The sequence below is a fragment of the Castor canadensis genome, chromosome 11, assembly GCF_047511655.1.
Source record: "Castor canadensis chromosome 11, mCasCan1.hap1v2, whole genome shotgun sequence".
Taxonomy (NCBI): domain Eukaryota; kingdom Metazoa; phylum Chordata; class Mammalia; order Rodentia; family Castoridae; genus Castor; species Castor canadensis.
This window is the reverse complement of record NC_133396.1, coordinates 86,273,743-86,301,654: the sequence shown is the minus strand read 5'-3', so window position 1 is coordinate 86,301,654 and position 27,912 is coordinate 86,273,743. Positions and strand designations below refer to the sequence as shown.

The following is a 27,912-nucleotide window of genomic DNA, read 5'->3' as shown; positions in this document are numbered from 1 at the left end:
CTGTTCACCTGTCTCTGCACTTGAGAAGCAGGGCTCTAGCCAAGTTGATATATTTCTTGCACAGACATATGCAGATTCTACCTGAACCCCTCCTTTGCCCATCCTTTCCTCACTGCTATTTGTGACTCTAACTTTGTCTACTTTACCTGGGATAGGCAAGAGCTACTCATGTTGGGTCATGTTGGGCTGAGAGGAGAGGTGAGGAAAGAGCAGGTTGGTGTGCTTGGACCTGAAGTGCTGAGTTGGTATGACTCTAGGCTTTACTTTCATTTAAGTGAAAGGGGCTTGTAAGAAGATTATGTTTGATCAGAAAGTAAATCCCAGAAAGTTGCCTCAACTTCCTGTTTTGTGGAGCAGAGGAAGAGGTGCCTGTGATGGCTTGGGGTTTTTCAGAGATTAAGATATCTAAGACATCTATATGTCTTTGAGGATTGCCCTAGTTTCTGGAGACTAGGCAGGCTTTCCTCGTCTATTTTCACAAGTCCCAGACCCCTTTCCTGTGTCACGTGACTCTCACTCTTTTTTAACTCAGATAATGCTTTTGTTCATGGTGAAGATGAATGGGCAGGAGGCTGCCAGAGTTGAGAGCCTTCTTGGATTTGACTTTAAGGTGTTGATGGCAAAATCTTGAGGTTTTTCTGCATTTGGACTCTATGCAGAGAACACATTCACCAGTCTCTGAGGGCTAAACCCATGGCAGTTTTCCTGTGACCTCATAAAACTGACTTATTGAATGCTAACTGTGCATCAGAAAGTGCTAAATATTCTACCACCATTTGCTCATTCATTCCTTACAATTCTGTGAGGTGAGTGTTGGTATTCGCATGTCCTACCAAGGAGGATGCTGCTTGTAGTTAGGTAAACCGCTCAGAGTCTTACAGTGGGTGAGGAGCAAAGCTAGGGTCTGAGCATGGCTCATCTCACACTGCATCCTGTGCTCTTAATCATCATGCTTTACAGTTTCGTTGCTCTTCTGAACAGGAGCTCTTAAGTTCTGGGTACCTTGAAGGACATGAACATGTTATAGGTGAAGCAGTCATTTGATCTTATTTTTTTTTGTTTGTTTTTCTTTTGCTATCTCAATGTATCTCAACTACTTCTCTCACCAAAGATTATTCCTTGAGCTTTTTATTGTCAGACTTTGCTTTGCTTGTGGTGTCAGACACAGGTGAGCTGTAAAAGGACCCTCCTGCCTTCAGTGTGGGTATGGTGAATTCCACATATACAGGTCTGAGGCTCTAAACAGAGGCTATAAGACCACACATGGGCCAGAAATGCACAGTATACCACCAGACTAGACCCATATCAGCATCGTTTTTGTCATCCAGCAGAATGTGTATCTTCATTTTCTTTCTCACAATACTTCTTGCTCAACAACTGTTTGTAGGATCAATCCTTGGTCTTCAAGGAGATACACTGCAGTTTCACTTTTAGCAGATAACATAGCATTTTGGCATTTTAGCAATTAGTGACTTAGCCAAGGCCTAGGTTTGAGTCTTGAAGACCTCAGAACTGGTAAGTAGGAACAGATCGCTTGGCTCCCAGGTGACCCAAACTACCTATGCAGCATTAGCATGACTGTGTCATTCCATATCATTCCTAGCAAACCAGTCTCTTACTGAGCTACCAACTCCCTACCTTGCAAAGGCCCCAGACCTAGAACCCCTATTCCTGAACCAACCACTTGATCACAGATTTACAACCATTCCTAGGATAATTATTGTTTACTGCCTTCTTTCTGTTCTGCTTTTTAATCTCTTTCTGTTTTGATACTGGGGAATTCCTCTTCCTTTCTTAAGATCTCAAATGTGGAACTAAGAGATTGTTGTTAAATTGTACTCAACATTTTAGGTGGTTTATAAAGGAGATCTTTAGGTGGTATATTCTACTACTTCTTTCTACATCAAGAAATGCATAGCAATATGCATGCCAATACTCTGTGCCTAGTAGAAATAAATATACACATATATACACTATATATGCATGTAGATAACTCTTTATCAACTTCATTGTCTATAGTGTTTGTTTATAATAAGGAAAGAAAAGCACTAGATGACCTTAAAATCTATACCTGGATCTAAGTTGTGTGATTCCTGTAAAGCACCATGCCTAACAACTTTTCCAGCAATAGAAGAATAACAAAAAAGGAGGAATCTGGTCATAAAGTCCTCTAAGGAAATGTAGTTAGTCTCCCACTTTAAAATAGGGCAGTCATGTTAATTTGCTGAGAAAATAGTGTGTCTGGAATTGAACTAGTGGCTGGGACTGCAAGAGGAATAGCTTCTGAGCTTTAATAGTACAATTTGGAGTATGAAGTTTGGTAATGCATATGTGTAAAATACATCATAGTAACTGAGAATCAGGAAGACAGATGATATTTTCCAGAGAAGGCAATATCTAAGAAATTATTCCTGCATGATCCATTTCCAGATATCTATTTTAATTTTACATTTCCCAAAAAGATTGTAGCAACCTCACAAGTATGATGTCATTGGAGCTCTCCCATCCCAAGCCTTAGAGAAACTGGAGTGTTGGGGAGCTTATTTAGGAAAATGCTTGATCTAAAACTGAGAAATAGAGAGTTGAGGTCATGGGGTTCAGGGGAATTGAGATTAAATATATGACCCTTTCTTTGTCTCTATGTTGGATTACTGGGTTCACTTTATATTAATGCCGCTGTAGCTAAGCTCTTTTTTGTAAAGCTGCCAAAGGAAATTTAATTTATTGAAACTAATGAAATCATCAGAGTAACAGTATGGTATAGCAGAGATAATATCAGACCAGGAAGAGAGATATATAGGCCCTGTGCATAGGGTTTGCCACTAAATGGCCTGGAAAACAAGGCAGTTCACTTTTTAAAGCTCCATTTGATCATTTATAAAATGAAGATTTTGTACCAAATAGTCTTCAAAGTTCCATCTACCCTTAGAATTTCATGTAACTATTTTCCTTTGAGGGAAAAAAAACTCTCTTTGAACATTCTGGTTTTATTTCCTTTGTATATGTACCCATTGGTGAGATTGCTGGATATGTTAGTTTGAGGATCCTCCTTACTGTTTTCTATAATGGCTGTACTACTGTGTATTCCCACCAACAGTAGACAAAAATTCACTTTGTTCCATTTTTATTGCCAGCACTTGATATCTTGTTTTATTGATGAGCAAATAGTGTTCTGGTAATCAGGCATCACTAAGGGGCCTCAAAGACCTCTGAGATCCTAATAGAGGCCTGGTAACAGGATTTCATTTTTCATATTCTTTGAAATCTTAATGTATGACACCCAGGCAAAATGATACAGTAGGCTGAACATGGTTTGGTCTGTTTTCTGCTGTTGTAACAGGATACCTAAGACTAAATAATTTATAATGAATAGAAATTTATTGACTCACATTTCTGGAATATTGGAAGTCCAAAATCAAGTCATCTGGTGAGGACAGATGGTAGAAGGTGGAAGGACAGCAGAGAGAGGTGGGAGAGAGAGAGGTGGAGGAGGAAAACTCATCTTTTTGTAAGAAACTGTCTCTTGCCCTACTGGCAATGAATGACTCATTCATTCATGAACGTATAACCCTCATAGCCCAATCACCTCTTAAAGGTCTCATAATAGTTTTACAAAGGGATTTAGATTTCAACATAAGTTTGGGAGAGCACAAACATTCAAACCACAGCACATGGGATGAGAAAGAAAATGAAGGTCAGGCAAGATGTCACCATTTATTAAAGATCCAGAGAAAAAGAGAAATACAGACTTGTCTACATACACACTGAGCTTCCTTCTTCTGTTAGGCTCTATTGTAAGCTTCAGTGTAACTGCTTTGGAAAAGGACTTCTTTGGGGCCTAATGCAGCCTAATCAATGTGAAGAAATGGACATGGTTCTGATTTCTCACTCATAACTAGAAAATTTGTCCAGAAATGATATGGAGAGTGAAAATACTGTTTGGATCAGGCAAAACTTTGATTTACATCTTCTGGTCTAAAACACTCCTTGAAATAATAAAACAGGATTCTGTCCCATGCCTTACCCATAGGAATACAGTGACTTTTGGCTGAGATCCCAACCTGTGGGTTAGCAGAGCAGAAGGTCTGAAGTCTAAAATACCCTCCCATAATATTAGTGTGGTCTTGTGTTCCATCGCAAGTTATAGAAGTAAATTTTCCTTAGTCTGGTTCAACTAAGAGAGATATACCAGCCGATCAGTTAAGAGCTTCTGGAACTCTCCTGAAGGTGACCTCTGATGGTCTGGGAACCCATCTCTCTATTTTTATCCTGCTATTCCTCTTAGGCAGTTCTCTCAGGCTTTTCTTCCTTATAGAATCATCCAGTCCAAAATTCTTCTCCAGAGAGGAATCTTAAAGCAGATTCCCTAAGATTCCAAATCTGGATTAGCACTGAGATAACACACTGAGTTAAGACTGCTCACAGTGGGTTTCCTTAAAGGCTACTACCATGTTTTAACTATCTCTGTATCCTTGTAATAGTTCCTGGCACACATAGCAATACAATAAAGAATACTGAATCATTGAATGAATGGCTATAATCTTAGACAACAGACAGAGCCACCATCTCTCTACAAGCAGAGGAACCTTGAAAAAGAAATATCATTCAGAAAGGAAGGCATTGAACTCATACTATTATAAGGAATCCTTTCCTGTGATGATAACACTAATACAGAAAGAAGAAATTATTTTTACTTTGGGGAAGTTTAAAAATTGGTATAGATAGCATAAGCTGTCAGCCCTTCCTCTTAGTGTTCTATTATTTATAGTCATTTTTTTGCCACCTCTATTTCCTGGTCTGTAACTATTACCAGGAGACTGGCAATACAAGCCCTCTTGTAATAGCTAAAATGGTATCACAGAGTTGATAGATAATAAGAATAGCCCAATACACTCTCAAATTTATTTACTTTAGCCAAATTCTAAAGACCTGACTTTCTTTCTTAAAGATAAGTCAGGAAGCATGTGTATGTGTTGGAGGAGGCACATTTAGTAAAGGGGAGAGCCTGCCTATACAGAGAAAATAATGAGTGTTTGTGTTGATGACTTTGTGTTATATAACTTGTTAAAAGGCAAGTAAACAGGCTTTTTTTCCATCTGGCACATGGTTAAAATAGGAATGAAAAAGTAATTCCTAAAAGAATAAGCTTCAGGCTTCAGTTATTTGAAAAATGCACTTATGTGGAATGCTTCATTTTCTGATGTTATAGAAAAAGTAAAGTGTACATATGGGTGGCAGAATTCACCCATGTACACAGTGTGACAAGAAACCAAGCCCAGTACCTTTCATTGGGAATGTTTCCTGCAAAAACAGTGATATCCTATACCTGACACCTCTCAGTTGTTGAATTTAAAATCTACTCTACATCTAGTCTTCAGATGCTTTCAAATTTTGGATCAATTAGTCATTTTCCCTTCCTATTTTTTCTATTGTAACTTTGGATTCAAGTTGTCAGGCTTCCCAGGCACATGTTGCCATAGGAGACTCTGTTTGTTGAGGGTGGAGTGGCTGTTTTTGGCAGGTTGGGGAGGAGCAATTAATCCTAATAGGTATATAGTACATTGAACACATGCATCTTTCTGACTTTTTCTCTGTATTTTTGCCTTTTTTTAAAAAATAAATTCTCTTCTCTTCCCAGATGACCCTTTAAGAGCAGAAAAGAAGGAGTTTCTAGAAATTATTTAGGGTCATCACAAGAGAAGCCTAGTGGGACCTAGAGAGGATCACCTAGGCATGACTGCTGTTTTCAACATACCTTCCCTAGTGTTGTTGAAATGAGACACCATTCATGGTGATGACTTTGCAAAGAAAGATTACCAAGATTCTTTAATAAACCCATTCAAAAGTGTAGGTTGTTCTTATGAAAAGATATCTTCAGATATATCTGTAATGCTCCATTAGCAAAAGTATACTTCTGTATGTAAGAAACGTATTTAGGGAACTCTTGAGATTTTTATAGGCAATTACATAGAAAAGACAAAAAGGAAAGGATTAAGTTTTGCCAATGAGTCAATCAAGGTTGGAGGAAAAGTAACAGATGCAGTGTTGGATGAGTAAAATATACTCCAAACACTTGAAAAGGAAAAAGGAAACTGTAGGATTTCAGTAGATGTATATGGGTCTCTCAGAGCATCCATAAGCACTAAAGATGTGCTGGCTATATTTTGACTGATTATTTGGCTGTAGTTTTTGGACCCATGACCTGACAGTATGGTTATCCTAAGTTCTCTAAAGCCACAGTAACTGGCTCCAGTGTCAAAGACAAATGCTCATCTCAGAATCTTTGTCTTTTATCCCAGTGAGGCCTGTGTTGAAAACAGAATTCATTTTCACTTCCTGCTCTCAACTGACATTGCTGTGCAGCTGTGCGACAGCTGTTGAGTTACACCCCACAAGTAGCAGCTTTTCAGTGGTTGGCAAACTGGTACACATCTGGAATGAGATGTTCAAATGACCTCAGGACCCCATAGAATAAATCAAAACATTGAAGTAATGTCTTGGATGAGCTTGTTCTGACGTAACTCAATTGCTGAAAATTATTTAATGGACACTTTTGAGTTGAATGATCTATCTCATCGATGTACAGTGGAATAAGGAATAGTCTTTTTATTGGACACTTAAGGAGAGGCGGGGGGAGAGAAAATGAGTTGAAAATGTAAATTGGAAGATGTCTCAGAACTTCAGAGTTCTGTGACCCAAAGAGTTTGACCACAAGAGGTTTCCTGAGGCTTTGCAGTTAACTTGGGATGGTGAGTGCCCAATGTTATAGTGCAGGTGGGCTGGCAATGTACCCTCCAGGATGAGGTGAGGCTGTATTTCCCTTAGTAGGTAGCTCTCCAGAGAAGCAATGTATTGAGCTGTTGAACTGTTTTTTAACCACTTGTTGCTGTTCTTATCACACATTCCCTTTTGGGTTGAAACAGTCCATTAACTCTGGTTTAGTCTGGGCCCCTTTCCCATTCTGGTTCCTGTTAACTGGCATCAGTAATGGGAGTGGATGGAAACAGTTTAGCTCTCCCTGCTCTAACTCTGTGGCTAGCTGCTGTGCATCAGGTGGCTGCACATGTGGGAATATTTCAGTCTCAGCCCTGGTGTCCTCAGCCCTAAAACCACTGCACTCTGGACAGACATTTGAGTCTTCACAGTCCCCAAGATTGCTAGGATCTCTAAGTACTGGTGTTCAGTGCACTAGGATAGGGGTTAGAGGTTATGGCTTTTAATAGAAGCAGCACAAAGCCAAGATATGTGACAGCCAATGCCAAGTTCTGCCTGATCCTGACTGTGGGATCTGGAAAGATTCTTATCATCTCTATGCATCTCTGTTTCTTCACTGATAATGTGGAAATTTTAAAACCAATCATGCCTAAAATGTAGCCTTTTTTTTGAAGGTCAAGAGAGTTAAAATGAGTGAAACTGTTTGTAAGCCACATCCTATAAAGACCTGTTATTACAAGAAGTCAAAAATGTGTCCCGGACCTTAGACTAGGCCAGGAGCAGGTGCTGAAAGTGAAATTGAACAATTCCTTGGATAATATGGTCTTATCTAGAGGTTTTGTAACTTCTGAAGAATGCGTCCCACCCCTTGGATGCTCTCCCACAATCTCTCTGGAGTTCCATATGTTAGGTTGTCATGTGGTGGTATTAGGGGAGAGTGGGAAAGGTGAGGCCAAGTAAAACTGCACATTGACTCTGCCTCCCTATAGCCTTTCCAAGCAGATGGTTGGTGTGATACTATCAACAACCGGGCCTACTGCCACTACGATGGAGGAGACTGCTGCTCTTCCACTCTCTCCTCCAAAAAGGTAAATGAGGGCACCTGGGAATGGGGAAGAGGGGTGGCTTCAGAACTGAGGCAGACTCATTGGCTAATTCTACTTCATAGTACATCATAATTGGTTTTTAATTAATTGCCAAGACAGAATTATAGTGAACAAACACTGGAGGTTCTAAAATGATAGAGTAATGAAGTTTAGGTTCTTATAAAACACTTGTCCTCTAAATTGTCAACCCAGTGACCCATTAGAAAAGCAATGGATTTTGCTGCTGAAAGTCTCATACATGCTTGTCATTATTCAGGAAACCCTGAAGGCAAGGAATATAATGGTTTCTACCCTTGAAGATGCTGGATACCAGTGACGTTCCTTCCAGTTATTACTTGTCTTTAAAATTAAGTTGATAGTCTTAGATAGTGCCTTATAAGTGTATTGTAGGCACATGTTGAATGCTTCCACAAGCCACTTGGAACACTCTGACCCATATCCCGAGCAGTAACTCTTTTCTGGGTTCCTTTATCCTTTTTATTCTTGACTCTATTAAATTAGCAGATAGGCTCAGGTTAAGTCTGTAAAATCAAGTAGGTTGAGGTTTTGGGTAAAAATGTAAGTGCTCCAAAGATATTTGAAGCTAGTGGATAATTTGGTGAATCAGAAATACACAGATGTTTTTTCCTTCCTTGTATGTGTCTCCATAATAAAACTGCACCTACCATGATTGCCTGTATGGAGACCTGAACACTATGTCTTTTTCTTGCTAATATTAACTGATCATTCACTATGTGCCAGGCACTATTCTCACCATTTAAATGAATTAATTTATTTAACTTAATGCAAAGCACTTAGAGGTTCATCACATCACTATCCAATTTGAACCACTCTTTTGTTCTAAAAACCAATAAATCCTGTACTTAGACAAACAGATCAAGAGCTTGGACCACAGTTCAGAAATCAGGCCAGCTAGTTTCAATTCTCACTTGTGAAAATAACTGGTCAGGGAACCCATCCCTACATAGAAAGGCATGATCAGTTAGGAGGAAAGCAAGCAATTCTCTCCCCACCTCATACTCTGTAAACTTAGGATTTGTCTTGATGAATCTCAATACTTGTGGCCAACATACACATTAATGAAGACTGTAATGGCATGTCACCCCTCTGTTGACAACTAAGGCACTTCATATGTTCAAATATGCTAGGAAATTTCCCCAAACAACCCATGCATTCTCCAGCTAGTTGCCCAATCACCAAGCACATCTCCTCATCATACTTAGTTTTGCATGTTATATATCTACTTGTTTTTGTCTTATTTGATTGCCAAAGCTCAAAAGGTAGAATCTTTGCCATTTTTATATCATGTTTCCAAAAGGTTCAGTTCTTTAGTTATGGAGACTCAAAAAGGATGCTTATCTGTTGGTAACAACATAAACAGGAAGAGAACAACTTTTGCTGGACCATCTCTGACCTGAGAGAGGGATAATTACATAAAGGAAGTAACATAACCACAAACAATGGGGGTAAAATGCAGTGTTTCCTGGACTCAAGAGAGGTAAAACTTCATGTTTACGAAGATGTCAAAGATGGTCTAAATCTCCTAAGAGCCACTGAGGAGTTAAAATCAGCTAGTCCATAGATTTTTGGCTTTTCATATGGTACTGTCCATAATTTGAGTTAAGTCATCCAATCTCTATTCTTCCCTGTAAAGAGAAAATGCTAGCATTTTTCTTTCTTGCTTCCCAGGAATTTTTTGATGATGCCATCAGCAAAAAAAGAATACCACTTGCACTAGTGGCAATACTAGCAGTTCTAACAGTAGGTAGTTATAGATGTCTGACAATGTATAAGTTTATTGAAATTGTTCCTTTATTTCAACACATAGACACTTCTCTGGAGTGGTTTTTGTTGTTCTTCTCACTTTATATATGAAGAAAGCAAAGTAAAGGGTTGCCTTGTGTAACATGACATGATGTGTAAGTAAGAGAACTAAGTATTAATGTCAGGTTTATGACATTAACACATAATTCCATGCTTCCTCCTAGACCCTGTGAGCTAGTTGAAAAGCAGGAAGCTTAGCACAAAAATGGGTTATTTCAACCTCCCTTTCCTTCCCCTAGGTTATTCCATTTGCTGCTGACTGTGACTTGGATGAATGCACCTGCCGAGACCCAAAGGCAGAAGAAAATCAGTAACTGGGACCAAGCCCTTCCCTCCTCAGCCAGAGAGAGGAAACAGAGGGCAAATGAAGAGAAGAGGTCATGCAGTGAAGGAAGGAGAGTGCTGGAAGGATTCTTTAAGAAATACAAGAGGGTATTTATAGGTGCCAACTCATGCATCAAGTAGCCCAATTAGGAAAGAATTACAAGCAAAAGTTTAAAGTGAAAGTTGATTAAAAGTGCATGGAGAAATAATAAATAAACAGGGCCCTTCTCTCCCATCTGTATTCTACTCAACCCCATTTCAACTCTTGCCCTACTCCTCACTTTGCACCTTGTCAATGTGTAAACCAATATCAGAATGCTAGAAGTTGCCAGAGACACTCTACTCATACCCATTTCAAATGGATTGTCATCTTTCAGGGCTTGTGTACTATAAACTGGCCCTTTCCCTTTCTCTTGTGTAGTCTCTCTTAAATAACGAGGTTAGTTATTAATTCTTTATGAGTATTTAAGCATAATTATATAAATATATTATATATTATATTTTTACTGTTTACTAAGCTAAAAACTATCCATTGTTCCACACGTGCTGCTGTGAAGTTCTGGTCCAATATGAATGCTGAGGCTTTGAGGACAGAAAGACAAGTTCTTCTGCCATCTTTCTATGGATATGGATTGGCAAGTTGAATGGGAAGTAGGGAAGGAAAGAGAGAAAGTAGATGGAGTTCTGAATGCTAGCACATCAGCTAATCATCTTTATCATGACCTGGGAACCAGGCCTATTTAAAGGAGATGGAGGTTGGAATGATAATTCCAAGAGGCATGGAAAGTTGGGTATGAGAACTCATTGGCTATGGATCCAGGAGAGCTAGACAATATTTCTTATCTTTCAAATAAGAATACATTAATTGTACTTCTCGGAACACTCCATTGGGGTTGGTGAGGTCCAGAATCTTCTCTGCTTCCATATGGGCCTATTCCAAGTATGGCTTTCAGCCAGTCAATCAGTCAACAAGATTGTATTAGGGCATTTTCTCTGAGCACCAAGATTACTGGAACTCATATTCTTCATACCTGACCTGTGGTCTCACTCCTTGTTAAAAGTCCCCAAGATTGACAGTCATTTAAAGCCACATCCCCAACTATTGATTATAGAGTGGGGAGAATGTTCTGGAAATGACATAGGGGAAAGGTGGGAAAAGATAAAAGAGTGAGCAGGAATGGGAGGACCCAAATGAGGTCAAAGAGATGTGGGGAAGTTGAATTTAAAGATTTGGGAATAAGAGGATGATTCAAGGAGATTCAGTCCTTGTTCCAAGTCTTCAAAGAATACCAAAGTGGATCCTCTGAGTAATGTAGAGTCTGAAATAAATTGTATTCAAACACAATGCATAAAATCTGTGATCCAGAGATTTTAAATTAGACTAGTCATAGAATCACATGGAGCAAGGGTGACACTCTGTGGAAAGAAAGGAGAATTTCAACTACTTAGGGTCCATTTTGTTGTCTTTGCCTTCTCTTGTTTAATAGGTAGATGGACTGTACATGAAATGACCACATTAACTCTGACTCTGTTTATATACATCCCAGGTTCACTTTTTTGCATGTGGTATATTCATTTTTTATAAGAGTTTCTGGATTAGGCCTTGGAGAAAGAAAGTAAGGAGCTATTTTCTCAAAACCCAGCCTTATCATCATAGGGGAGGTCATGATGGTACTCCCCTGGCCTCTTCTCCAATGGAAACAAAGAACAGGCAATACCTTGAGTTCAACTGCTCTTTGTTCTGACCAGTTTTTTTTTACTCTTCTCATCAACACTGAAACAAAGACTTTGCAAAAAGGAAAAGGGAAATATTATATACCATTAACAAAATATGGAATTTTTGGAATTTAAATTTGGAATATGGAATTTAAAAAAGGCTACAGTGATATACACATATTTATCTAGGGATATTGGTATGAGAGCAATAAAGTCATTTGAAGAAAGGGAAGAGTAGAGTTTGCCCATCCAAAATCTCCTTGTCCTCTATATTTGTAGCCATAAAGGAAATTATAGCCTAAATTCCATTCATTATCTGGGTCATACTTAGTGTCCCTGGGAAGACAATTAATATTTATTTTTTGGGATACTGATAGACTTTTTTTTCTTTTTTATGGAAAGGATTGTGGAAAAGTTTAGATTCTCAATTTAAGAAAAACAAAAAACAAAAAAAAAACACATTGTAAAATTGTTTTCTTGGGGAAAACATCTCAATTCCTGGACATGTATCAAGCTCTGCCTTGGACAATCCTGCCAGAGACTGAGGCAGAGAAACTGTTGTCCAGACATTACCCAGCACAGGAAGGCTGCAGCTCCCACAAGAAGTATGGAGCCCATGGTTTGTGCCAGTGTGTGTCTGTGTTCAGTCTTTCCATAGAGTCATAATGAGGACATTTCTGTTTCACACTTTATCTTAAAATATTTTGTTCTTTGTTGGCAATATCTATAATTCACCACTGCTCTGGAAAGGTAAGGACAGTTTCTGAAGCATGTGAAAAGTCCCTTAGGCTGAAGGCCACCCAGTCAAAGTCATCTATAGGCATTCAGAAGTGGCAGGGTCTTTTAGTGTTTATCCCTAGGCCCTAGTGTTTTGATCAACTCTGCTCACTGATAAAGGACTAAGACACCATGATCACAGATCCCAGGGACAAAAACTCGCACTTTCTCCATGTGATTGCTTCAATTCTGCTGTTCTTACCCACCCATGGGATCATTGAGAACCTTTTCCAGAGGCTCTTCTGTTTCTTTGTTCCAAAGTCACTTTTCTGTGGTGCCCATGTTGCCCATGACTGGCTGACTCTTACAACTAGCATGGCCACCTCCAATCAGAAACATAGAGAAGAGGTCAAAGTGAGGTGAATGACTAGATCCTAATCAAAAAAGGAACTAAAGAGCTCTTCTTGATTCTCTACTTCCCTTGTCTCCATTACAAAGCATTGGACTTGGCACTTCATCTTTTCTGTGTGATCACTATTGAGTGTGTCAGTTAGCACCCAAGGGGATGGTAAAGGGAGCTGATCTACTGTATTGTAATGTAAAACAGCTACAACCAGTTATTTTGTAAGATTATAAGATATTCATTAAAAAAATCAGCACACAAAACACTACGTGTCTTTAATGTCATTCTTTGTGTAAATTAGTCTATCATTTCTGAATCTGGATTGTGCCAGGTCCAAACATCAGTCATTGGTTAATCAGTTGATTAATCATTGTTTTAAAAAATGTAATATAACTAGGATGTGTAAGGAAGGTAAGCATGAAAATTCAAAAGAAGAGATGGCACTTACAAAAGTAGAGTGTATAGTGGTGATGTCAAGTTCCTTGTGAGATGCACAACAATGTGCAAGAGTCATTTACAATTAAAAGGAAATAGACATTACCCCTGGATGCCAAAGGTATGTATGTTTGAAGGATGGTTGGTGAAGGATGCATATGATTTCATAAGGGTTGGAGGAAGTGGAAGACAGGAGTGAAGATGTGGAGATAAGAATGGGAAAGGCTGCCCATTGCTGGACATCAGTGAAGCAGGCATTTCAGCTTAGCCGGGAGGTATAGAGTATAACACATACCCTATATTTGATAAAGACAATCTTATTAAATCCTCACAAAGATCTGCAAATCACATATTCTCACTTTATAGATGAGAACCCTAAGCACTAGTCTACCAAAAAAAGTTCTCTTAAGTCACACATTTAAGTTAGGTTCAAGCCTAGACAGTGGGATAGCACAATGTAAGAAGGAAAGGAAGCATAGTGGCTAATAAGACAAAGAGAGGAGGAGAAAAATGTTAAAAATAATGCCTCTACAACAACTTTTCTGTCATGATTGACAGAAAAGAAAAGGGAAGCCAGGAGCAGTAAGAGTATAAATTTGTTCTTTTCATAAACTCCATTTGAGGACCAGAAAGATAATTAATTGTGAATGTTATATAGATCAGTGTTCAGAACCCTGTAGGAAGCTTCTGCAGCTGAGACAAGCTTTCTAAGTTCTCTGGCCATGCCAGACACCACCTGGCTACTGAAAGGATGAGGTGGGTATCTCACAACACCTATCAGCCATTTGGAAAGTCTTGAGGAATAGATAGTTGGAAATATGGCTTGGAACTCAGTAAAGAGGTTTGTGGTTAGAAATAAACGTGATATAGTAAAAAGAATTTTCTTTGATGATTGTTTCTTTGCAAAGTACTTTCATATACTTTCTGGCTACCCATGGCTAATCACAGCAAGAACAGTTTTGTTTTGCTTTTTTCCATTTTATAGATGAAGAAACTAAGTGACAGAGAGGTTATTGGAAATTTTAAGTTCATGTATCAAAGTGTAGGTTGGGATGGGAATCTAAATGTTTTTGCTCTCAGATTTAATACATTTTCTACTACACTATATTTAGCCCACTAGACCCAAGAGTAAACTCAGACTCAATTGCGATGGGAAATTTTAACATCATTTTACCTTTTATGTTTCAAGGTGCTCATTGGTTGTCTTAGTAGCTGAGTCTATTTCCTGTCCTGCCTGCTATCTATGGCAAATGGTAGCACCCTTCTTCATCCAGTCCCTGAGTAAAAGCAGACGCCCTTGCACATGCAGTTAGGACAGCTGGACAGAAACATCTGGCAATGCTGCCCTCTTTTTAATAGCTTCCCCAGGGAAAGTCCTGGACAGAAACTTTGGAGCTCTGGTTTCCATTGACTGACAAACTTAAATGACATGATGAGTCATCCGTAAGTTGGGAGACATACTAGATGGTCTTAGATTTAGACCATCCAGATAATGAGGAGCTCTTTGGGGTGGAGGAGGTAATGAGAACACTTTATGCTTAGAAATAGTTCTAAGTTCTGAAGTTGGCTTTGGGTCACCTTTGGGTGCCCTGGGAATATAACTAGTTCTGGGCCATTTCAGGTTTCCTAATGGTTAGCCCAGAAGAAAAGGGGTAGTGATGAGAATTGTATATCCTACAATGATCTCTGACCATAGAATCTTTTATATGTGCCTTGGATATTTGTCCTAGAGAAAGAGAAGACTAGTTTGGAGAACAAATGTTTATTCTCAAGTCTTTTATGATCTGAACCTAGGTAGACTTGAATGCACGTTTTATGGTCAGAATCTAGTCTGGCAGTCAGTGCATTGAGGTGTAAAAATTTGCTACTTTCTGTTCCTGGCTGGTGATTATTTTGTTTTTATTTTTGTCTGATTCTGCCACTTGATCCTACTAACATTGTTAAGTGTTAGGAACTGGCATAAAAATGGCAAAGCACATTCTTGAAAGAAACCTACCAGTCTAATCTGCTTAATATTTCAAATGAATATAATTAAAACATTTCTAAGCTCTGAAAGATAGCACAGAGCAACAACAATTGTTCTGAATAACTACAATTTGCTAATGTTTTTCAAATTAAATTTTCTTCTTAGGGAAATTTAATATAGACAAGCTTCCTTTTCTTTGTCTTTGTCTACTTAAAAGTCACTTATTTGAATGCAAATAAAAGTAAATAAAAGGAGAATGTTGAATTTGTAATGACTACCCATCATGTTATATCAATCTGCCTTTTCTCTCCATTAGGTAACTGCTATCTGAAGGCAGTTGCTTTTTAAAAAATGTTTATAAACATACAAGTCACATATTTAAATCTTACAAAAAGGCTGTCAAAGTTAGAAAATTTCCCCATACCACAATTTATGTGCAACACAGTGTTTTCTAAGTAACAAGTCAAGTTGTGTTAGGGCACAAATGCTTCTAAGACATTTTGCTAGTAGCTCAATAGCCATCAGGATGGCCTATGAGAGAGGTCCCACATTGTTTTAAAAAAATTTCCCAGTACTTTCCACGCCGGGAAGTATTGCTTATTAACTCATCACACTCATGTCTTCTCCACTTGGATCAGGGTGTTGCTGCAGGAAGGCTGGGGGCAAGAATGGTTGAGTATGGACTTTAAAAATCAATGGGTAGGCTGAATGAGTGATATGAGATCTGTGGACAACAGCATGGTACTCTGCAAGAATGGAACCTCAAGCTTTCAAGCCTGGAAAATCTGAAATTGAATTCTGTCGCCAACACTAACTAGTGATCTAATTACTGAATCTGTCAGAACCTCAGTTTCCTAAATGCCTATCTTTGCAGCACTATGCCCATAGTATAGTGCCTAAGCAGTACCAGGCAGCAATGGGAAAGGAAGGAGTGATGGAGGCAATGAGTATAAACTATTTTCTCAGAAGTTGGAAGGTGAAGAAGAGCAGGAAACTGTGATAAGTCCTTCCATATTTCCATGCACCATGCAATTCTAATATTAGAGGGTTTTTGATCTGTGTGCCATCATTAGTTATATTCTCAGGACAGTGAGAACAGAAGGAGAGTCCCCAGTAGTCTTGGCTGCTAGGAAATGTTCTAGATCAATGATCCGGAGAGAAACAAAATGGATTTGTAGGATAATAGTGGCAAAGCTTGGCACTGAGAAAAAGGAAATAGGATAAGGGAAAATTTTAGAAGTTGGAAAAAATGTTTGTAAATCAGCCGGAATCTACCTGGAAAGTTTCATTTGCTGTGTGGAATGCTGGTTATTTTCCTTAAAAGATAATCAAATCACTGGATGTATCCAATCTGTAGAATAGCAGCACCAAACTTAAATTTTAAAATGTTCTATGTCTGCAATGTCCAATGGGGTGGTCACTAGACACATGTTGCTAGCTAGTCCTTTAAGTGCCACTACTTAGACGGAAGAACTAGATCTTAAACTTTGCTTAATTCCAATGATTTAAATGTGAGTAGCCAGGGGCTACCACATTGGACAGCATAGTTCTAGAATGCTACACATATATATCATTCAATTTCCATTTAAAATATACTATGGTCATGATTTTTTTTGGAGTGGGTACTAGGACTTGATCTCAGGGCTTCATGCTTGCTAGGCACACCCTCTGCCACTTGAACCATGCCTCCAGCCCTTTATGCTCTGCTTATTTTGGACATAGGATCTTGCTTTTTTGCTCATGCTGGCCTAGACTGCAATCCTCCTATCTTATGCTTCCCGATCATTTCTGGGATGACAGGTGCGTGCCACCACACCCAGCTTTTTCCTATTGAGATAAGATCTCGCAAACTTTTTTGCCCAGATTGGCCTGGAACTGTGATTCTCCCAATCTTTGTCTCCCAAGTAGCTAGCCTGAGCCACTGGTACCCAATACTGGCATGATTTTTTAAATCACACTACTGCTATGTCATCTTATAGCTGACATAAGGGTACATCATACTCACTTAGATATTTTCAGCTATATTATTGTAGCTTGGGAAAACAAATGCAATAAGTCACCTACAAATTATATATCCAGAAACTTTGAACCATAAATTAAAAAGCAATTGCAGCTACTTGAGCGGTAGAGATGGATCACAGTTGGAGGCCAGCTTGGTCAAAAAATAGACTAAACCCTATTTCAAAAAACAAGCTGAACATGGTAGCATATGCCTATAATCCCAGCTGCTAGGGAGGTGGAGGTAGGCAGGTCATGGTCTGAGGCTGTCCTAGGGAAAAGTACCAGACCCCATCTAAAAACAAACTGAAACCAAACAAAGAAAAAGTCGGGGGACATGGCTCAAGTGCTAGAGCACTTGCCTAGCAAGTGTGAGGCCCTGAGTTCAAACCCCAGTATCTCAAGGTTACTCCAGAGGCACCTGCACACCCATGTTTATTGCAGCACTAGTCACAATAGCCAAGTTATGGAAACAGCCAAGATGCCCCACCACTGACGAATGGATTAAGAAAATGCAGTATCTATACACAATGGAATTTTATGCAGCCATGAAGAACATGAAGAAGAATGAAATGTTATCATTCGCAGGTAAATGGATGGAATTGGAGAACATCATTCTGAGTGAGGTTAGCCTGACCCAAAAGACCAAAAATCGTATGTTCTCCCTCATATTCGGACATTAGATCAAGGGCAAACACAACAAGGGGATTGGACTTTGATCACATGATAAAGCGAGAGCACACAAGGAAGGTATGAGGATAGGTAAGACACCCAAAAAACTAGATAGCATTTGTTGCCCTTAATGCAGAGAAACTAAAGCAGATACTTTAAAGTAACTGAGGCCAATAGAAGGGTACCGGGAACTACAGAAAAGGTTAGTTCGAGAAGAATTAACTTAGAAGGTAACACACATGTACAGGAAAGCAATGCAAGTCAACTTCCTGTATAGCTATCCTTATCTCAACTAGCAAAAACCCTTGGTCCTTCCTATTATTGCTTATACTCTCTCTTCAACAAAATTAGAGATAAGGGCAAAATAGTTTCTGCCGGGTAGCAAGGGGTAAGGTGGGGGGGGGGACAGGGGGGGAAGGAGGGAAGGAGGGAGGGGGGAGGATAAGGGAGGGGGCGGGGGAAGGAGGGAGAAATGACCCAAACATTGTATGCAATATGAATAAAATAAAATAAAATAAAAAACAAAGTACAACAACAACAAAAAAAGCAAGCAAAAAAGCCCCTGTAAAGCCTATACAGATGTTTTTAATATATAAGGGAACAGAGTCATCACTGTGATCTGAATTTTGGGAAATCAGTGACTGAGAAGCAGTGAGGCACTGGACATAATGAGACATGAGAAATATATTCAGCTTCAAAGAGGCCTAAGATGGACCAGCAGTAAGTGAAAAGATTTGGATTCAGTGGTCTGGCACTAGGATCTGTGCATTAACCAATTGTGCTGTTCTAAAACAGTCCATTTCCTGGGAAGCCACACATATAAAACACAGAGCTTAGGTTCTCACCCTTGAAAATATCTGCAAAAGATATTTTCACCACAACATTCCCTTAGGTGAGTTGACCTACCTAAGTGTGAAATATAGTATGATAGGAGGTAAGGATTGGTTAGGGTTGGGAAGGTGATGTGAGTTTTTTTAGGGAAGGTCTGCAAATGCTTCTTTGAGATGGGAAGGCAGTGAGTGAGCAAGCCAGGTCAACACTGGGAAGGGGTGGATGAGACAGGCATAAGAAACAGCAGGTAGGTGGTGGGAGAGAACTCCATGTGGGTAAGGAGGAAGACTGAAGGCAGACAGGTTGGAGCAGAGTGAGGGATGGGGACAGAAGTGAGGGGTTTGGAGGAGGATCGTGGACTTAGCCATGGTAATGACTCTGGCTTTAACTCAGAGTGAAACTATTTCCCATACCAGCTTCTCTATACATAGAGGCATAAATCACCTTCCTAGCTTTCACATTCATCATTCTCCTTTTTATTTCTCTGCTCTTACCCTAGCTTGGGCTGGCATAACCTCCGAAACAGACATGGGAACATCTTGGAATAAGTCCTCCTCTCCTGCTTCTCCCCCATTCAGTCCATCCAGGCATATGGAGAACACCTCATTCCTCCTAAACTTCTGCTCTCATATAGTCAAGCATTGTTCAGGGAAATAGGTTCACAGTTCACTGCCTCTGCATGTCCTTAAATGTCAAACTAGTCTCAGCATAGCCAGACTTTTACACTGAACTCCCACAGCTTCTGAATACTCAGTAGCCCTGTGTGGGAGGGGTTCACTTTCCTACCCCTGGAGCTCCTATTGTGGTGCTTAGCCAATCCCTAACCTGAACTCCTCCCCTTCTATCTTCACATGCCAAAAATTCTGCTCAGTTCCCAGCTGCCTCTCCCCATTTTGTGAAGCATTTTTTTCATCCCTTCACTGGATGACATTTGTTGTTTTTCTGATCCCTTATCCTCTCTTTGGATAATCAGTATATTCAATATTGTTTTTAGATGTGTTCTTGTCTTTCTCCAACTACTCAAGTATTTTTGAAGACAGGTGGACTCAAGAATCCAGTAAGCCATTTGTGAGAATTAGAGAAAAACATCACTTCATCATAGTAAAAGCAAACCAGTGTTAGAGACCATGGCTTGAAAACCCAGTTATCAAGAGCTGAATTTCTGGATGCATTTGTCCCTTGGACTGAGAAGAATACACCTCAAATCTCTATGTAGTGACCCTAGAAATACTATTTTGGCTCTCTGGAACTGCCTTACACTCTGTCTTGCCCAGTAAAACATAGAAATGTGCTGAATGGATTACCAACCATAGTATCATGGATGGAGAACCCAAAGAAAACATGTTTTGTTTGCGTATTTGAGATAGAAGTGAGTTGGCCTTAGGACACTTGAGTTTTATGCTTTGAGTATTATTAAATGTTCCTGGTACAAGGAGAAACATAGTAGTGGGTGTGGGTTTTGAATTTCCATGCACTTTTTGGCCTAGGACATAAGTTATTCTCTCTCTCTCTCTCTCTCTCTCTCTCTCTCTCTCTCTCTCTCTCACACACACACACACACACACACACAAACAATTAAGTGTTCTGTGGACTTTTGGCTGGTTTTAAATGTAATTTCATTTAAATCCAGTCCATGTTCCAGTTTGAGGCCTCAGATTAAACAATTAGAATGTGATTCTAATTCCAAGTATTATGGGAGGGAAATTTTTATAAAAACTATGTCAACAAGACAAAGTAATTTACCCACAACTTCAGAAGGTCATGTCTGTGCCAAAGCATGTCTTAGGGATCTCCCAGTGAAGCATGCTCACTAGCAATTTGTATCCTTGTGTATTCTAATTCTAGAGCTAAACAGTTTACCTTCATAAAATAAAGAGGATCCAAATTATGAGAGAGTAGCAGAGATTGTAGATATAAATGAGGTTCCCAGTGGTGAAAAAGCATCTATGTATTCAGACTTTAATTCTCTTAAAGTGCTCCTTGTTAGACATTCTGGGCATTTATATATTCATGTGTGGTCATTTCAGAGAGTGCAGACATCAGAATGAAGACCTAGTTCAGAAGCCCAGCTAATGGAGCCCTGGGGCAGATGATTACTGAGTCTTTGAGGGCTTATTTGTAATGTGAGGAATGAGTTCAAATTTGGTGGGTTCTTGTACCTATTCAAATGGAACACATTAGTAACCCTTGAAAGTACTTGCATATAAAGTGTTCTGTGTACTTTCCCATAGTGTAGCTGTAACTCAATAAATACTTCTTAATAGTAGGTTTATAACAATAAATATTTGTTGAAGAATGGATTTTTTTCCTTCTTTGTCAATAAGGTGCATTAGCACCTCACCTGATTAGCTCTTCAAATGTATCCAAAATCTCTTCCTTTGTTTTCAGTTTCTATTCAAGCTACATTTTCAGTAACAGTTTCCTCTAAGCTATTAAGGTTTAGGGTAAGATGAAACAGGACAGAAAATTGTTGAGTTTGGAGAAAGGAAATTAGGTGGCAAAACCTACAGGTAAAGCAAGGTCAGACCCTGGCAAGATTGTTTTCCAGATCTTAGGGGAGCTCTAGGCTTCTTCCTTTTAGATAGCTTGGCCAGCAGTTGACTTCTCTGCTGCATTCTTATCAGGTTTTTCATGAATCTCCCTGCTAATGAATATTTCATCTGACGCATGACTTGGCCTTGACCTCAGTCCTTTTTTGTACTCTCTAATTCCAGCTCCCTGTGTCATGCTACCCTTAGCCATTCACGGCATTTGTGGCCTTCTCTTTCCTGGCTCCAGCACATTTCCAGATTTCCACCACTGCCATCCACATCCCCACTGCTAACACACCTCTTCTCTTTGATCAACCTGTGAGGGCCTCAAGATCCTAGATCCATTCCCATGGTGGGAATGCCACCTTCAAGAAAGGCAGGAGGCAAAGAAAATGAGAGAAGTGAACTTCTTCAGGGAAGGACTTTCAAAGTGCCTCCTCATACCCTGAAGAATGTCAGGCTTAGAGTTTTGGGGGAAAGAAATAATTTGTAGATCAAGTCTCTTTTGGCTCTTAGAGGAGTTTTCCAAATTTCTTTTGGGAGGTCCCCATTCTGTGGCCAGCGGTAGGAAAACCTACACCTGGGAGGCCTGCTTGCCTTTTCCATTCCTGTCTTCATCCTGAGCATTCCTGAGAGGTACAGGCAGTCCCTAGAGTGGCCTGGCCCCAGGCTCTGTGGGAAAGAATGCAGCTATGCTCAGACATTCCAGTTGCTGCTCAAACCCAGTGGCACTTCATTAAATCCTGGGCCACACCCTCATCCTCAGCGTGTTTGTTGCTTTTCCATGGCAACCAAATATGCTTTCTTTATGTTCCCCCCTTGCCATACTCCAGTCAGCTCCATCACCAACACCTCTATTGTGGGCCTCTCCAATCCCTTCCTACTTGCCAAGGGACACAGAGACTACAGGGAGAGGATCAAAATGTCTTCTCCTGTCTGATACTGTACTGTCAGAGGTCTGAAGTGCAGTAACTGGCCTTAATGATCAAGAGTTACCACGGTGTAGATACAACTGATCCATATGGATGTATTAGAATGCTTCTGCACTATAACTGAGTAGGCACTCAAGTAGCTGGGATGATCTAGCTGGGAATATGACCAGGGTAGAAGGTGGAGATGATGCCTTGATTCTTGTGCCAGTATTAATCCAAAGGCAGTGAGATCAGATACAGGAAGAGTTCTGGAGTTCTTTGTATATCAAAAGTTGCTTATCACCAGGAGACTTGACAGTGTACAAGTCCAGTCCCACAGTTGGTCCCATGGCAGGGACTAGCACTGTGATAAAAACCTAGATAAAGCAGCAAGACTTGGAAATGTAAAAATCACTACATCAAATTTATTGGAAGACTGCCAGTTTTGCTGCATGCAAGAACTGTGTGAGTCGTGCCCCTCCCATACACAATCAATTAATCAATCAAATAAAAAACTTATTCAAATTTTGCTGTTAGTTTAGTTCTCTCACCATGTTGAACTAATGTAGGAGAAAAGATGATTTAAGCAGTCACATAGCAGCATTGAGGATGCCATACCTAAAGGCTGTATTGCCTTCGAGATTTTGCTTATAATCCTGAAGAGTTTCTTCAGTAGTAAAAAGTAGACAGTGGTAGTTATATGTTCATAGTGTTTTGGGGAGAATTAGACCATAGTAGCCATGTAAAAGTGCTTCCATTTTTCTTGGTACCTGGCAAGTGGTCAATAAACATTAGCTGCTATTAAATACAACATCTTCAGCAATAAAAGACATTCCATTCAAAATGGTAAAGCCTCTTTGAGAAAGTTCAATGTCAGATTCAATAGGATCTTTGGCACAGAAAAAGGATGCATAACATGACCACATCAAGGGAAGGCACTGGAGAAGGGATAATATGGAGACACTTGCAGCTTCATTTCAGCATCTGAGATACACTGTAGGGGACCCAAGGGCACCGACATGGTTGAGCACTTGCTAGGCATGTTTCAGGCATGGTATTAAGTGCTTTGAAAAGCATTATCTTGCTCAAGCTTCAAGCTGTTTATAATGTTAATAAACTATTGTGTCTTGGCTGCAAATTTTGATTCCTCTCTTTCAATCAGCACTTTGTTAGGTTTTGTCAACAGGGTATGCTAGAGGAAGACTGGAAGGAAGAAGTGGGGAGAGGGACTGGTTCCATCTTGTTAGCTCACTGTTCCTGTCAGCATTATCCTGATAAGGACCCTTCATAGCAGCAGTAGTATATTCCAATTTGCATCATCTTTGTGCACTTGCAGAGCAAGTCTGGCTATCCCCCCTTCTCCCCTCCCACCCCAACCCTGGCTCACAGACAAATGGCCTCTCTTCCTTCAGGGGGTTAGATAATTTCTATTAGAAATTAGTTAATTTCTTGTTAGCCATGTTTCTTCCTTTCTCCCCTGCCCAAGTGATGGTGCTGTTACTTTTAGTAATTATGAATACCTTTGTACTATCTCAGTGTTTCCAATAATTTTGCTTTTTTGATCCTGTTATATCTTTTCACCAATTAAATAATTAGCCAATTATTTGTTTTCATTCTATTCCTATTGTGAATGAACAATAAACCTATATTCACTTTTGTATTTGTCATAAGTTATATTCAAGATAAGATGCATATATAGTAGATTTTCCTATAGTAGATTTTTCTTTTCTTTTTTTTTTCAGTATTTGGCTTGAACTCAGGGCCTTCACCTTGAGCCACTCCACCAGCCCAATTTTTTGTAATAAGGTGTTTTGAGATAGGGTCTTGCAAATAATTTGCCAGCCTGGCTTTGAAATGAGATCCTCCTGATTTTTGCCTACTGAGTAGCTAGGAATACAGGCATGAGCCACTGGCATCCTGGATAGTTCTGTTTTCAAATATTCTGTGCCTATTCTGTTCCTATGAATTAGGAAGGGAAATTGGATGGCATATATCCAGTTATTCACCATTTCCATGCCCATATCAGGCATCAATCATGAATCTCATCTCTCTTACTGGCCACATACCAATGCATTGACAGAATCTTCCTCAAGTCAGTTGTCCAGGCATCCTATACTGCTTGATCAAATTTAGCTCTCAAGGGCAAACCTGTTTGTCATTCTTGAAATCAGTCTTAGAATTCATGGAAATTCATTTGCTTTTGGTATCAAAATTTCATTTTGTAAATTGTCACTCAGACCTTAAAGAGTTAGAAACATCCTCATCTCAGATGATACGTAATTATTTTCAGTTGAAGTATTACCAGCCAAGTAAAAACAATATATTTTAGGTAACTGAAGGACTTTGTCAAAGTAAAAAAGGTGTAGAAACCTACAGATTAGCAGCAGGCAGAAGAAACTCAAGCTTTGAGGGGATAAGGGACACACAAAGGAGACAGAGATCAGGAACAAGGTATTACAGACATCATCCAGGGCAGAAGGTGAGAAAAGTACCCTGGCTTGCTTTTTCTTCCTGTCCTCAAATCTTCCACAAGTGTCTTTCATTGTTCCATGGAAGAGAATCTGAGAAATGTTTTTATTAAGAGTCAGCTCTGGGGTTGGGCGTAGTTGTGTACACCTGTGGTCCCAGCTACTCGGAATCTGATGTAGGTAGATTGTGGTCCCAAACTAGTCTTGGGAAAAGCACAAGTCTCTATCTAAAAACAAACTAAAAAGGAAAAAGGATTGGTGGTATGGTTCAAGTGGTAGTGTTTGTCTAGCAAGTGCATGGCCTGAGTTCAATCCCCAGTACTGCCAAAAGAAAAAAAAAGTCATCTTTATATGTTATAGAAAAGATCAGAGAAGGTTAAGAAATGGTTCTGAAAACATTTCTCAGAATGTTCGCAGGTGAGGAATACATGCATTATCATGTTATTTTCAATGGTCTTTAGGACAAAATGTCGTGAACAGTGTATCTGACCTTAGTATTATCCATGGTTGGTTAAGTCCTGTGATACCAAAAGAATATGGTTTGAGGTGATTTCCTCTCTGTGCCAGTAGGTCAGAGAACACTGTGTGACTCACTGAATAACAATAGCCTCTTGACATTTGAATCACTTGAAACAAAGGAAGTGTTGCTCCTACTTATTAAGCACAGAGTACTACTGGGGTCCTCCTGGGAAAGGTAGTAAGGAATCAGTTACACTAATTTGCACCCTATGTGAGCAGGCATATTGTCAACTCAAACAAAAGGCAGTTTTGGTGAAGAAATATGATGTCAAAACCTGTCCATGTGTAAGAAACTCAATCTAATTGCAGCACACATTACAAAATCCCAGAACAAAGAGGTTTATTTTTTCTCGCTTTGGAATAACAGACACAAACTAAGCCCTGGATTCCCATGTGTATCAGTGGGAAATGTCAGCATGTTCTTGAGGTTTCATTTGAAAGTAAACTACTAATTAATTGGTTCATTGGAAATGATAATACAGTAGTTGGTGGTGGAAGCAGGGTTGGCAGGCATGAGGTTATCAAAATCAGGCCTGGGTTCTGGGTCCACATCTCAAGTTATGCTGCCCTGAAGGGTTTTTTCACCAAGTTCTCATCCAAGTATTGGATGGTACTATGGATGCATAAAGAGCACAGAGAATAAGCCAAAGAGAACTATAAGAGTGACACACAGGGCAATGTTGAACATACAGAGATAGAGTCACAATTCTGTGGTTCTGCATTACCCTCAAGTGACAGACGTAAGTGAAAAACCTAAAAGCAAGCCAAACAAACAAGAAGTGACAATATGCCCAGACTGCAAAAACAGAATACATACTCTGAGCTGTTTTCCTAAAGGAAGTGGCAGGTTTATATTGAGATAACTATGTTCTCTCTTTTGGACTAACATAGAGCAACTAGGCAGTGCTTTGAAAAAAATCTCAGTGAAAGGGTATTTTTATTTCCAGGAAACTAAATGAAAACTAAACGAAAACTAAACTTACTAATGGTTGAGGCAGTACAGTGTAAGGGTTAAAGTCAGATAATCCTTTGTTGAAATGCCTGTAATTACATGTAGCTGTGAACTTGGGCAAGTTATACAGAACCTGAAACCCTGCTTCCTTTTCTTAAGAATATGAATCTCAGACCTTCAATGAAGACTGAGGAATATTATGCACTGAAAGCACTTAGCACAGTGTCTGGCACATATTAAGTGTGGGTTGTGTACATTCATCTCCCTGAAGTTGAAATGCAAAAGGGCAGAAAAATAAAGTAATTGTGGAAGAAGCTTTTTCCTTCCAGTGTTTCTTCCTCATTTCAACTTGTTTTCTCCTTTCTCTTTCTTTTCCTGAATCCCAGAAAATGTTCCTATCACCTAGGTTCTCTCAGAAGCATTAGAATGCAGAATCCCATTCTTAATTTGCTCCCCTCTGATAGACAAAGTCTCACCTCATTAGCAAGATGGACATTTTGTACACACAACCTTACCTGCATGGGTTTCTCTTCCTTTTCCATGGGGAATTCACACCCAGAGCAGGCCTTGCCTAGATTCTCTGTCACTGGTGGATGGAATAGACATGGTTAACCCCAACCAGATTCTCTTTTATGTAATAGAGTCTATTAGTTGCATAGGAGTAACCATATTGAGGATAGACTTGACAAGATTATTTTCTGTTTCATACGACATTGATGGAAATTGCATTGATATGCAACTGGTGGAGGGACTAGTCTTAAGAGTCTCAATCAGCTTAATTTGTATGTCTGGTGCTTTGGCACAGTTGTCCCATCTAGGACTGCAGACACAAGAGCTTACATGTGACTTCTCCATCATGGGCCACCCAGGTTGGCAGCTTTGGATTTCTTATGTGATGCCTCAGAGGTCCAAAAGCAAGACTTCCAGGAAGGAGACAAATACCCCAGGGCCTTTTATGACTCTACTTGGAAGTCACTTCCATCGTAATCTATTGGATTGGTCAAAACAGTCACAAACTTGGCAAGACTCAAGGGCAGAGGCAACAGAACAGTTTTAGATGGAAGGGATGTTGAGAATTGGTGGCCAAAGTTTAAAACTTCTGGTCTTCATCTTTTTCTAATCATCCCTGCTTAGACAGGGAGTAGACTTTTGATCATCACTTTTCAAGAGGACATATTAAGTCCATGCTCTTAATATCTGATTATTGAAGAATTTAAAGGGAATCACGTGTTTTGGTGCCAACCAATATAACATCTGAAGTTACATTTTAGAGAGGAAGAAAGAGATTACGTGTTTTGGGCTACCTACCATGAGGCATTTCATAATATCCATATCATAAATGCCTCTACAGAATGCAAGAAAAGAGTATGTCTGGGATGGTCTTTTGCAATAGTTTTCTCAAATGCCTAAACTTTAAATTCTAGCAAGTCCCATAGCATTTTGTACTTCTTCAGTTTAGTTCTCCTTACCCTTATAATGACAGGTTCAGTGTGCAACTTTCCCCATAAAATGCCATGTTCTGATATAGAAGAAGCTTGCACCCTCCCCATCATACATGGCATCTGGAATACAGTAGATATGCAACAGACAGGTTGGCTAATTATTCGGGGAAGATGATAGAGAGATAAAACTCACTACCACATCACAGTAAGTTTATAATTAGCTGTGAGAAAAACTGACCTTTTTTCTAGTTAAGATGATGGTACAAGGTCTATATATTTGAAATATAAGGAGTAACATTTAAAGCCTTAACAATTCCCTAGTGTATCAAACCAGATCACTCAGATTATCAAAAGACACAAGGTAATATCCATACACCCAACAC

The 27,912-nt window shown here is 39.5% G+C and overlaps 1 protein-coding gene across 1 annotated transcript in view; it reads left to right on the top strand.

Moving 5' to 3' along the window:
* The window catches only part of Pappa2 (pappalysin 2), a 260,775-nt gene extending 247,708 nt beyond the window's left edge, over positions 1-13,067 (top strand). Inside the window, exons 22-23 of the mRNA XM_074047398.1 lie at positions 7,704-7,802; positions 9,884-13,067. Of these exons, the coding sequence (XP_073903499.1) occupies positions 7,704-7,802; positions 9,884-9,958 (174 nt within the window). The 3' untranslated portion in view covers positions 9,959-13,067. The remainder of the gene's footprint in view (positions 1-7,703; positions 7,803-9,883) is intronic.
* Positions 13,068-27,912: the final 14,845 nt, after the last annotated feature.